This window comes from Macrosteles quadrilineatus, unplaced genomic scaffold (assembly GCF_028750875.1).
Source record: "Macrosteles quadrilineatus isolate MER2022 unplaced genomic scaffold, UCM_ALF_1.0 Scaffold_2__2_contigs__length_208266976, whole genome shotgun sequence".
Classification (NCBI taxonomy): Eukaryota; Metazoa; Arthropoda; class Insecta; order Hemiptera; family Cicadellidae; genus Macrosteles; species Macrosteles quadrilineatus.
Genome location: NW_026542595.1, coordinates 24,801,142 through 24,814,652, shown reverse-complemented (window position 1 = coordinate 24,814,652; position 13,511 = coordinate 24,801,142). Strand labels below are relative to the sequence as shown.

Sequence of the window (13,511 nt, the reverse complement as noted above, 5' to 3'; positions counted from 1 at the left end):
AATAGTGATGAGAAATTCATATTCCCCATTGTTCCCAATATATAAACAATAGTACTTCCTTTTCCTTTCTCCTATCTTTAATGTTATTAATTGTTATAATTTTGTTGTTATATTGTTCATGATTCAATAATTGTGTTGATTAAGTATTTGTATTTCAATAACCATGTTCCACCAATCGTTCTTCATTAATAGTTAAGTCTTCTTTTATTAAATGTTCACATTTCAAACCAAAATTTATTTCACTGTGTATCGAAACCTCATATTACCTGTAATATTCAGTTTCTGCAGGGACTGCTTTACTGCGAAAACTAACGCCATCGCTTCCTTGTCAACTGTATCCTGTTAGTGTCCTAGAGGTGTACATGACTGGCCTTTCTGTTCCATCTGGCATCAAATGTAACAGAACTGCACCAACCCCTTTTTCACAGGCATCACATTCATCAATGATTGGCTTTGATATGTCGTATGGAACTAATGTCTTATATAATGACAGGATATTCTTCAACTTCCTGTACTAATCGCTGTAATTCTCGCTCCACAGCCTCCCTTAAGGGGAATGAAACTCATCATGCCCCATAAGATACAGGGTTTGTTCCGCTTTTCAAATGGATAACTTCATTAGAGTCAGATATCGTTCCTAGCTCATCTTGAAAAAGTTCGGAAAAATCCTGAGTTAATGCCTTGACTTCTTTTGTAACTCTTTTCTATAAGTTTCTTCATTCCTACCTTTCTCTTTCATATCTATTTTTCCATAGTCCATACGTCTAACCATTACTTCCCTAGGCAAATTAAGATTGAAAGCTACACTCCATGGCAACCCAAATAATGGAACATCATCTTCTAGTAAAACAATCACCAGCAACTGCTTAGTACGATTGCGTAAAGTAACGTCCACAAAATCCTCACCCATGACTTCCAGCTTATTTTCCCCATGGCCATAACTGGCTAGACATCAGACGTCTTTTTGAGGGATTCTCCACATGAATTTATTTGATCCCAAAGAGATAAACTTATAGCACTTACCTGAGCCCCGGAATCAAACTCTATTTTAACATTATACAGTTTGTGACGTCTAAGCTGGCACTTACATTTCCGCTACCTCGCAGGGTTGACTCCCCTTATATTATGTACTTGAGCGCCTTCATATGGGTCGTGAGGACAATTGATGTAACCCGCATGACGGGACATAATGTTTTTGAACTAGATATGAGTGGCGATCGGTCAAATGCCAGCTTTGTAACGAGTTATTTTTCCTAGGGGGGTAAATTTTCGCTATTTGGCCGCGCACCGGTTGTTGAGGTAGGCAGGCGGCGGCGGCGAAGCTACCTAGCGCCCTTTGACCCGGCTTATCAGTTCCGATAAGCCAGGGATATCCTAGATCTTCAGGACAGTATAGGAGAAGGACATTCGAGTCGTGGATCCCGGACAGTGAGGATAGTGTGGTGTCTTGTGGACGACTGGGATACGTCGGTGTGGTGTACGTAGAGAGTGGTGTACGTGACAGTGGTGTCGGAGTATACTGGTGGTGTGATCGCGCCGAGTGTTGGTGTAAGTTGGGTACTGACCCACTTGTGGTGAGTGGACGACTTGATATTATTAGTTTGAGAATATTAATATCTGGTTTTATTGCGAGAGTTAGAGTTGTAACCGTGCTGGTCAAAGCCTGACGGTAGTTAGGATTTATATTAGTCAGGAATAATATTAAAGTGTATTCCTGACGGTTCTGGGCAGGTGCTAGAGCGCAAATAATATAATTTAATTGACTGTAGTAGATATTATTTTGCGTTGTACCTAGAGTTAGTTATATTACTAATAACTCTGAGGCCCGACAAACCTAGGCTGCACGATTTAGCGTGCGTAGTTGGAAACACGTGGCCAGTAGGCTAGAAGCTAATATTATTAGCCTATTAACAGAGGCCCAGCTAAGTAACATAAAGTTGGTAATAGCAGTAGCAGTAGTAGGGTTGTTATTGTTTATTCATTTGATTATTTTAATTTAACCTGAACAGCTTGTTTGGTAGTCCAACACGTTATCTTGGTAGCTTGGATAGCGGAGTACCGGCTATCAGATAATATATTTATCTAGTGTTTGGAACGTATTTAATATTTATTTATCTGCTACTAAGTAGCTCAATAATTTAATAGTAGTGCAATTGACAGTTAGCTTTGCTTGCTTGGCTTGGTATTTATTGAGACCAGCTACTAGTGGTGTAGTCACTCTACATATAGTGCGCTTGTATTGTTATCTGGTATTATTATTGAGTGAGCTGTTTGATTGTTAGCGTGGGCAATAGAGTTGTGTATTGGATTATAGTGGCCTAGTAGACCCCGCCTGGTGATAACTCGCGTTGGGGTTTTTATTGGCAAGTCGTCGTGTAACTCACCGAGTTTTAGGCACTCTGGGCTTAACTATTGGATAGTTAGGACGAAGCCCGAGTTGCGTAGTCAGCAACGACCCCCTAGGAGAGTGGAGAATCGGCGTAGGCCTGGTGGTGATTATTGCACGTTTGTTTTGGTGACTAGTTTTTTTACTTGTTCACAGTGCCCGTGTATGAGCCAGCCCTATACCGGTTAGACCCGGCTTTTGGCCTAGTGGTTTCCCTGACCTTATCGCAGACCCTGGAACTTTACCCAGCCATTGTAGGCTGAGCTATCCCCGGCAAACGGTTGCGACTGCTGCACTTTTATTATTTTTTCCAGTGCAGAGAGTAGCGTCGCAGCTTAGATGTCACGAGCTGTACCCGTTCAAGTCTACATATATTGTAGCTCTGGGAAACTTACTCTTGACCGACCTAATTTGTGTTCCGCTAACATCAATATCAGAACTACACTCATTATCGTAAGTTTGATCACAAGAATCATCTACTTTTCTCAAATTACCGTCTGTTATCTTGAAAAAAATATTTTTACTTTTGCACATTCTTGCAAAGTGGCCTCTCTTTGAACATTTCTTACACATTAGAAATAGCAGGACACCAGTCTTCTCTAGGGTAATGCGCAAACCCACATCTATAACATCTATTGAAACCAGTAGATTTCTGTACCTTTGGTTTCCTATTTTCCGTACTGTTACTTTGAAAATCTTGTTTTTACATGAATGTTTGGAAACTTCTTCTCTCGCACGTTCCATGGATTGAGCTAACTCTAGTACTACTGTTGACTTATGAAATGAAATGAAAATGCTTCTTTATTGAGGCAAACTTAGGACCACATGGTCCATTCTTACAGTTAAACTCTAAAAAACTAATAATAACAACTAAATAATAACAAAAAATACAATAAAGTTAGTAACATAGCTAGTAATAAAATAGCGTAATCTATTCATCTTCCCTAACATACAGTCACACACACATACACCCTCTGCTGCATCTAGAGCTAACGCACGCCATCCTGCCAAGCCACGGCCATCCGGTCAAGGTAATATTCTTTCAGCGCCACCATCAGTCAGGATCAGTTTCCTATAGATTTGATGGGCAGAGGTATGGAGTTCCATAGGCGGCAGGCTGTTACTAAAAATGATTTATTATAAACAGTTGTTCTATGATGAGGAATGCGAAGCGTGGACGAGCCAGAGCGGGTATCCCTTGCGCCTCTTCCATTCAAAAATTTAAAATTCTTTGCAAGATAAATTGGGATTCCAAGATTGATCACTGAATGAGTAATGGAAAGTATTCGTATTTTTCTGACGTCCTCTAATTTCAAAATTGATTCATTAATGTAATAGGGTGTGACATGGTCATCACGCCTAAGATTGAACAAGAATCAAACACAATAATTTTAAGTACACGTTGTAATTTTGTTGCCAAAGCCACAGTCATATCATTAACCACGGTGTTGCAGTAGTTGAAGTGTAGTAACACGAGTGATTTGACCAGTAAGAGTTTAATGTGAAAAGGTAGAAGTCGTTGCATCTTCTTCAGTGTGTGAACAGCGGCAAACACTCTTTTACAAGTGCTTACCACCGCGTCAGTCCAGTCCAATGTACGGTTTAGAGTCAAACCAAGACTTTTTACTTTGTCCTGGTATTGCAAAGTGGTTCCGTTTACAGTGATTTTTGGTAAAATGTCTAAGTCCACTTTGTTGAGTAACCCAACCGTGAGTGACCTATGATGATTGGCTTTGTTTTGTCAGGATTGAGTCTAAGTCCGTTCTTTTCTGCCCATTGAACAATTCTGTTGATGTCGTGATTCATCATGTTTATAGTTTCATTTGCATCGCTCACTTTAAAATGAGAATAGATTTGCAAGTCGTCAGCGTACAAATGAAACTTTGCGTGGTGTAGAACTGTACTGATGTAATTGATGTAAATGGTGAAAAGCAGAGGACCAAGAATTGAACCCTGGGGAACTCCGCAGGGAACATGTCTCCAGTCGGACGTCAAGTTGTCATGAGAAACACACTGCTTTCTGCTCTGAAGATATGATCTAATCCATTTTAATGAATTATCAGAGAAACCTAACGGTTTGAGTTTGGCTAGAAGAATGCTATGGTTTACGGTATCGAAGGCTTTACTGAAGTCAAATAATGTTAAGATAGTACATTGGCTACAATCCATAGCAAATCGTATGTCATCAGTTACATGAAGCATTGCCGTTTCAGTACTGTAAGATTTACGAAAACCTGATTGAAAGCTATTGAGGATGTTGTTTTGTACCAAGAAGTCAGAAACTTGGGAGTGAATGACTCTTTCTAGTGACTTAGAAAGAGCGGGAAGAATGCTAATTGGTCTGTAGTCTTGCGGAAGCGATGGGAATGAGATTTTATTCAAGGGACGGACAAGCGCAGACTTCCACTTTTCTGGGAAAATACCTGATCTTAGTAAAGTATTAAATATGAAAGTTAATGTTGGGAGGAGAGCAAACAAAATATGTTTAATTAAAGAAATTGGGATTCTGTCAGAACCAGTGGCTTCAGACGTTAACCGCCTTATAGCCTTCAAAACATCGATTTGCAATATTGGCTTGAAGTTAAATTGAGTGATGGAATTTGGCAAATGGCGTAACTCTGTTAAATGGTTCTGAACTATTGTACCGTTTGCCTGTGATGAAACTGTTAAAAAATAATCATTTAAATCGTTCAACGGAATTGATATGGGGACAATGTTAACTTGTTTTCCAAAGCCAAAACGTTTTAGATTACGCCAGCAACCTAAAACGTTTCAAAAAAGCTTATCACGCTCACCTCGGTTATTAACTCCCTCGGGCCATCTTTGTCTGACTTCAACTTCAAATTCTGGACAGTTGCTACCTACTGCAAACCTATCTCGTACTCGTTCATCTAAGCTATCTCCATATCTTTCAACTTCTAGCTAAAGACTTCAATCTGTTATAAAACAAAATAAATGTCTCACCATCTTTTCTTATAGACCTAGCTAGCTCTTTCAAACTCAAACCTTGACCCAAAAAGGGTCCTTGTAGGCTTGAACAACCAGTTGGCTTCCTCTTTGACATGGTCGTAGGTGCAGACCCTTGGATGCATCTGGTCCGACAGTGCCAGGCCCGTTTTTGACAATGTCAGCGCCCTAGGCACAACTAATAGTAGCGCCCCTTAGCAATATATATAACAGGGTTTTTATATATATATATATATATAACAGGAATTTTTTTTAACTGGGAATTATGCGTGAATTTTGTATTTATACCTACAGTTGTCAATTTACCGCTATGGCGCATGACAACAGTTACGTTTCCGTGACCGCGGGACTCGGGAGACGATAATATGTCTCCACAAGACCGCGAGGGATGGTCAGAACTCGATCGCATGAGATGGTGATAATGTCTAAGCCTCCGGGGGATATGATCATGTTTTTTTTTCTATGATTATGATTTTATTTTACAAAAGACGATGGTCCACACACCGCGGGAAACGGTCAGAATTTTGCCGAAGACGATAATGATCTCCACATGACTGCGGGATTTTATTAACATTTTGCCGTAATCGCGGGAGACGATTACCATGTCTTCACGACCGCAGGAGACAATTGCGATATCTTCACGACCATGGGAGACTATTACAATGTCTTCACAACCGCGGGAGACGATTGCGATGTCTTCACGACCGCGGGAGACGATTATGATGTCTATACGACCATGGGAGACTATTACGATGTCTTCACAACCTTGGGAGACAATTGCGATATCTTCACGACCGCGGGAGACGATTATGATGTCTACACGACCATGGGAGACTATTACGATGTCTTCACAACCGTAGGAGACGATTACGATGTCTTCACGACCGAGGGAGACGATTATGATGTCTTCACGACCTCGGGAGAAAATTATGATTTTTTCACCATCAGCAAGTTTGGTTGGTTAGGTTAGGTTATGATAGTTTTATTATATAATAGATAGGCCTACCTAACTTATATTTAAAAATATCGATTATTAATCAATATTTTCAATTTGATAATTTCAATCAATATTAGCATAGCCCAGGCGTACAGTTTCTTAACTGGGCTATGCTAATATCGATTGAAACTATCGATTCGATTAGTAAAGCTCCATGCGATTTTTTCGGGTACAGTTTCTTAACTGGGCTATGCTAATATTGATTGAAACTATCAAATTGAAAATATTGATTAATAGTCGATATTTTTTAATATATCTATTATAAAATAAAACTATCGTAACCTAATCTAACCAACCAAACTTACTGATGGTGAAAAAATCGCATTAAGGTTTACTAATCGAATCGATAGTTTCAATCAATATTAGCATAGCCCAGTTAAGAAACTGTACCCTTTAAAAATATCGATTATTAATCAATATTTTCAATTCGATAGTGAGACTGAGAATACACCAGTACACCTTCAAACTATTGAGGTTGAGGTTATGCCTAGTAAACGACTTACCGCTGATTACAAAAGCATCTGGAGAGTGATACTTAAGCGCTAAAAGTTTTCTCTTGAACATAATGTACTTTTACATATAACTTGCTCAATTACATCAACTTAATCATCATAACGAAAATTAGGCCTAATATACGAATTTGATAGATGATAGGCCGCCTTACTGTTATGCCACAGTTGGTTGGTTGACTTGGTTGACAGTATAATATATAGCATATAGCATAGCATTAAGCATTAGCAGGAGGCCTTGCCGTCAGACCGTCACCGCTCATTTTTCGTCTGTCTAGAAACGGGACAGCGGAATTTGAAATCGGAACGACGCTTCCCCCACTACTGCGCTGTGCCGAACGCTTCCGAATCTTACCGAGCAGTGCCGAACTTAAACGTCAAATTCGATGCTGTCTGTCGCGTGGTCGCGTGGTGTCAACTGTCAACAATGAATGTGTGCCAGTTTTGCGATAAGACTTTTGTCAATAGGTGGGCCTATGCCCACAAGAGTGAGATCTACTGACAAACTTCTATTAAGGCAACGTGTTGAGTCAATTTTAACCCGGAGAGTTTAAAAGTAGCTGATCAATGCCTGAAAAACCTAGATGCAAAGTTGAAATGGATAAAACAGAGGAATATTGCCTTAAAAGTAAGAACCAAGACCAAAAAGATAAAAATCGAGCCTCAAAGGAGTTTTTTTTTCAACCAAAAACAAAAAGAAAAAAGGGTTGAAAGCAACTTCCCGGCCTACACGAGAAGAATCTCAGCACATTGCTTTAACAGCATTGTTGCTCAGTACAGGGGTTGAACCTTCAACTCCATGAGTTGCTTAACCAGGTAGGCTAAGATCAATACTAAGACTAGTTTATTTAATCCATAACTTTAAACAGTAATACATTATTGTATTAACTGTAGTCTTATTATTAATAATACATTTTTCCCCCAATTTTTATTTAATTTATATAAATGTCATCATATTTACTTATCATTTAATTTAAAACAGATTGTAAATAAAACCAATAAAACTTTGTAAAAGAAATATATTTAATAATTTTTAATCATTAGGTAATAATCAACCATCAATTATAAATTAAATGAAATAGTAACAGCTGACACATTCTTATTTTCTAAGTTAAAGTTCTTGTACTTCAAATTTTTTTACTTGTCTTGAATTTTCATAATTTGAGTATTTACTTAAACAGAATTGAATAAGCATGACTATTTACTTGTACTTCTAAAAAGCCTTTCCAAGAAAGTATATACCCTCAGAAACCTATAAATTTGGTGTGAATAACCATCAGCAAATACTTGCCTAAAGAGTAAATACTTGTTTTTCAACTAGTTATCAGTAACCCATGCTTGTTTAAGTTAACTTGTTGATAAATGCATGTAACACATTCAGTATGGTGTAATACACTTATTTAAATTATGTATGACTCTAGTGATTTCCACAAAATAATGCTTGGGTTGAAGATGGAACCTTTGTGGTATTCCTTCGTTATGTTCAAGCTATTTGTTAATGAAAATCCATCCACAAGTCTCAATAATGCAAAACCTTCACATTTTACATGTTTAAATGAAGGCCTTAGACCTTCAATAATATATATATATTTATCATATATAGCCTATAATATATATATATACTTGTACTGTATAATGTTTACTTTAAAATGGAGTACACTTGCAAGTATACCCTCATATCCGATAGATCAGTATACCATCTCATTTAGGAAGTAGTACCTGGGGACCAAGCTTTGCTCGGGGAAAATCATTAGTTTACTCTGAAAACAGTTTAATATTGCAGATACATTAATCCACTCCCAAACTCCACACTGCTTACCTTTACTACTTCCTTCACCACTCCCTACGTTGTGGACCTGTTTGCCCTCATTTTAGATTTGCAGATCTATAAATGCCACAGACAGTTCCCCACTCTGCACTGCTAGCCTTACTACTTCCTTCACCATTTCCTACGTTATGGACCTGTTTTCCTCCCTTCTCATAGCATTTTAGGATTGTAGATACCCTAATCTAATCCCCATTAACAGTTCCCACACTCCAGACTGCTCACCTTTACTACTCCCTTCACCACTTCCTACGTCGCAGACCTGTTTCCCTCCCTTCCCATAGCATTTGAGGATTGCAGATACCTTAATCTAATCGTCATAAACAGTTCCCACACTCCACACTGCTAGCCTTTACTATTATTGATAAAAAAAGTCCTCCTACAATGTATCCAGTAATCTTCAGTATCATCTTTGCTCAATAGTAACAACTGATGTTTTTCCTTTTGTACTGTATTTTGTAATAATTATTTAATAATTATGTAATTATGTAATAACTAGCTGTAACCCACGGGCTTTGCCCCGTTTAACTTCTTAATTTTCAAGATTATCTCGTTCGCATGGCTCAATCACGTCCTGGTTGAAGTTTGTTCGCTACGCTCACTCACCTTTAGGTTGGAGCTCGTTCGCTACGCTCACTCACCTTTAGGTTGGAGCTCGTTCGCTGCGCTCACTTGCCTTCAGATTAGCTCGTTCGCTACGCTAACTCGCCTCCAGGTTGAAGTTCGTTCGCTACGCTCACTCACCTTTTGTTTGCAAATTAGCTGTTGTCATAAATGTAAAAGAAATAATAGAGTGCTGCACCCTGTTGGTAATCCTTGTAACTTTAATGCTATTGAACATCATAGACCAGAACCAACTTGTTTAATTGAAACAGCTGTCAAGATTCAATAATTCCATTTCTCATAAGGTTAACATGGGAAACTCCAGAGCCACTGGGGCGGAGCCCAAAAGGATTTTTGAAATAAGAATATGCCTATATGTTAATCGGGAATGTGAGCTACCATCATGCCAAATTTCAGCCCAATCCGACCAGTATTTTTCGCGTTCACTTGTCACAAACATACATCCATACATCCATACATCCAAACTTTCTCATTTATAATATTAGTATGATTATTTATAAGCAATTATTGCTAGTATACTGTGGATAGACTACTAACAAGTCTTTTGTTTACTTTTTCCTTGTTATTCAATTCAACTAACATGGTTACTTAGCAACCCATAAGTCTTTCAGTTTCATTTTTCTACGTAATTAGAATTTTGTTGGCAGTTCTAACTGCAATAAACTCGTTTTTAGACCAAAAATAAACTATTTACAACATTTGAAGACAATCGTCGGAGCCGTTTTCGAGATCTTGGTGCAAGCATACATACATACAAGCAAACATTGCTCGTATTAGAGTATAGGATTTACTTGCAAGTAAAGAGTCGCTTTTATTCACAAGAGATTACCTGAACGATGAATACTTGCAAGTATTTACTCGCAAGTAAATACTTGCTGTACTTGTATTCACTCGGCCCAGTGGTATGCTAGTGAAATCTTTTACTGAAATAAAAGTTTTTGAACTTGAACACACACACTGACATCCCAGATATTTTCACAGAGAACCTACAAACATAAACGTAGACCCATGTTGAGTAACTTGTGACACTGACAAACAAACAAAATAAACAAGTAGGCCTATAGAAAATTCACAATAAGATATTTCTCATTTAAAATAGCCTAATCTTTATGTTCATTTTGTTGTTACAGTTTCCAAGATGAAGAAAATGTTGTAAATAAATGTAAATATTATTTGTGTGTGTTAGTGTGTAATATAATATGTGTTAAATTGTCGCTTTTGAAGACGAAGACCAGGAATTTTAACACGAGGTATGTTACTAGTTTTAAAATGTTCACAGCTGAAAATAGGCCTACCTGTAAGCTATAATTTAGAATGACATGGAATTAAACTTTTTCTTTCTATACTTTTGTTATTTAAACAGTGTAAACAACAAGTAATAATAGTTAGGATTTTTATGTAATTCATCTTTATTTGGACTTATATAGCTATTTGTAATTTTTAATAATTATTCTAGAAATAATTTTCAATTAACATATTTAGACTTATATTTAACATTAAACGGCTACGGTACTGTACTTTGTTCCCGCGTAATTTAAAACAAGCTCGGTGATGACAGAAGCAGAAACCCGCGGTCAGATGTTTAGTTCGGATTTCAATTCCGCTGTCCCGTTTCTAGACAGACGAAAAAAAGGCGGTGACGGTCTGACGGCAAGGTCTCGTAGCATTAGCTAGCTTAGCATAGCAAGTGATGTGACCGAGTTGAGTTTGTGAGTCGTGTTGACTCGAGTCAAGCAGTCAAGGAGTCAAGTCCAAGTCAAGACTAGGCCGACAAGACTCAAGACCCGTCATCTCATTCTTCAGAACTCGAGTTGGCACGAACTCGTACGGAGATTGCCGAAGGTACACGAACTCGGAACGTAACGAGTCCGACTCGCAAAACTTTAACTTGGTATTTACCACGAATATTAGAAAAATACCGGTATGGATCATAAACATAAACAAATGACGTTTTTGGCCCGAAAATAAACATTATTTAACATTGCTTAAATGGAACTGCCAAAACATATGGTCAATGCTATTAGTATAGGATTCGGGCCAACGACGTCATTTGTTTAAGTTTATGATACATACCGGTATTTTTCTAGTATTCGTGGTATTTACCACGATTACTAGAAAAATACCATTTACTCAGGGGAGATATAGAAGAGGCTACGATGACAGCTGTGGGCTTCTCATTAGCTGAGGGAACGCCATTACCGTAACAATACAACCTGACGCCATCGGCCTTGGTGGTCTAGTGGTTAGCGTGCCGGGTTGATTTGCTGAAGGTCCCGGGTTCGAATCCCGCTGGTAGCATAGCTTTTTGTCCAAGATTTTTTCATTATCAGCAAGTTTGGTTGGTTTGGTTCGGTTATAACAGTTTAATTTTATTATTAAGTCATTATAAAATTTTAATTGAGCAATTTCTAGTTTTATTTAATAAACAGAATTATTTTTTCTATTACTAAACTTTTGTTATATTATTTCATTTTTAGCAAGTTTGGTTAGTTCGGTTAGGTTATGATAGTTTTTATAATTAAAAAATAATAAAATTGAATTTCAGGCATTTAAAATTTTATTTTATGAACTCAACTATTTTTGCGATTAGTAAACCTTATCATTGCCAAAGTGCTCTCTACTACAGCGCTGTTCACGGAGGAATTTTGAACTAATGCCTCAATCGTACCTCCCCTAAGTCAGACCCGCAAAACTTCAACGCTATTATTGGCTCACAATTGTGTCAAAGCGAGTCAAGATAGCAGCAAACTGTAGCAAACCTAGGTACTTGTTAAACCTAATGCTATTTAAATAGATTAATTGAAAATCATTTCAGGCAAATGGAAATTCGCTTAGACGGCAGGTTTGCTGCGGCGGGGGTATTTAATTTATTAATGTTATTCCTTATTATATTACTCCTCAAATATTAGATTGATTGTTGATTAAATTGATGTCCATTTCTGCAATTGTTGTTATATCACTAAGAATAGATCTACATAATCTAATATTTACAAATGAAAACTAAGGAGTTTTTATTCTGATCGGGCTTTCGGGCTCCGCCCCAGTGGCTCTGGAGTTTCCCATGTTAACCTTATGATTTTTCATATTTAAAAGGAATTTCTTAACAGCTGTTCTTTGATATATATGTGTAAACCTACATTTATTCGAGTTCGCGAACCAGCATGATTGAACCATGGCAACGGGGGTTTATGGGGGGTTTTATATGGGGTAAAAATTGGTTTTTCCAATTTTTGACCCTAAAAAAATAAAATGTTGCAATTCCTTTCCAAATCATTTTATAGAGCTTAAAAAACAAATTATTTAGTATATTGAAGCATAATTTTGCGCCTAATGATTACGGAAAAAATTCAAAAAATTGTAAATTTAAAATCCCTTTGTTATTCTTATGGAGAATAAATAACTGTTTTAGTTTGCTTGTTTATGAACATATTTTGATCAAATTTGAAAAATGCATTTATTTCATACTAAAGTACATCATGGTGGAAGGAAAATACATAGGTGTGCTATTCCCGTCATATGCTGACGTCACCCAGATTGCAAACAAAAAAATCACCTGATTATTGCCATATAAGTACCGGTAGGTGTATAATTGTTTTGATTGACTGTTATTGTTTTTTTTTAAATGGTAAAATTTGTGTTTGCAATCTGAGTGACGTCAGCATATGACGGGAATAGCACACCTATGTATTTTCCTTCCACCATAAAACTACATAATGTATTAACATAAAAAAAAAACACTTTCAAACCCTCCCTGTTGCAGCAAACCTAAGTACTTGTTAAACTAATGCTATAAATAGGGAATAATTTAGTGATATTTTTAAGGAGATATTTTAGTGTACATCCAATCAAGTAAATGGAAATTCGCTTAGTCTGCAGGTTTGCTGCGGCAGGGATATTCTTATTTCATCAGCCTACACAAGAATTAAAATTTTTATCAAAACCAAAATTACGGTTTCCACTACTTGCCAGATTTAAAGCCACAAAAGTTTCTATAAAGGTCATTAAAGTTGAATTTTGTTTCTAAAAGCGTAGGCGGATCTGACCTGGATAACTTTACCCCCGCTAATCCTATAGTTACCCCAGTACATATTCAACCATTATGGTATTTCCTTTTTGCATATGCAATTTTACGATCAATGCCTAACAAATTAGGGGGTGTAACTATTTTATACAACGGATAAAAATGTTTCTATTTTGTGCCCT

At 37.3% G+C, this 13,511-nt stretch overlaps 1 protein-coding gene across 1 annotated transcript in view; it reads right to left on the bottom strand.

Moving 5' to 3' along the window:
- The window catches only part of LOC128987995 (RNA transcription, translation and transport factor protein), a 49,297-nt gene extending 42,243 nt beyond the window's left edge, over nucleotides 1–7,054 (bottom strand). Inside the window, exon 1 of the mRNA XM_054409158.1 lies at nucleotides 6,854–7,054. Coding sequence (XP_054265133.1) covers nucleotides 6,854–6,914 — 61 coding nt within the window. The 5' untranslated portion in view covers nucleotides 6,915–7,054. The remainder of the gene's footprint in view (nucleotides 1–6,853) is intronic.
- Nucleotides 7,055–13,511: the final 6,457 nt, after the last annotated feature.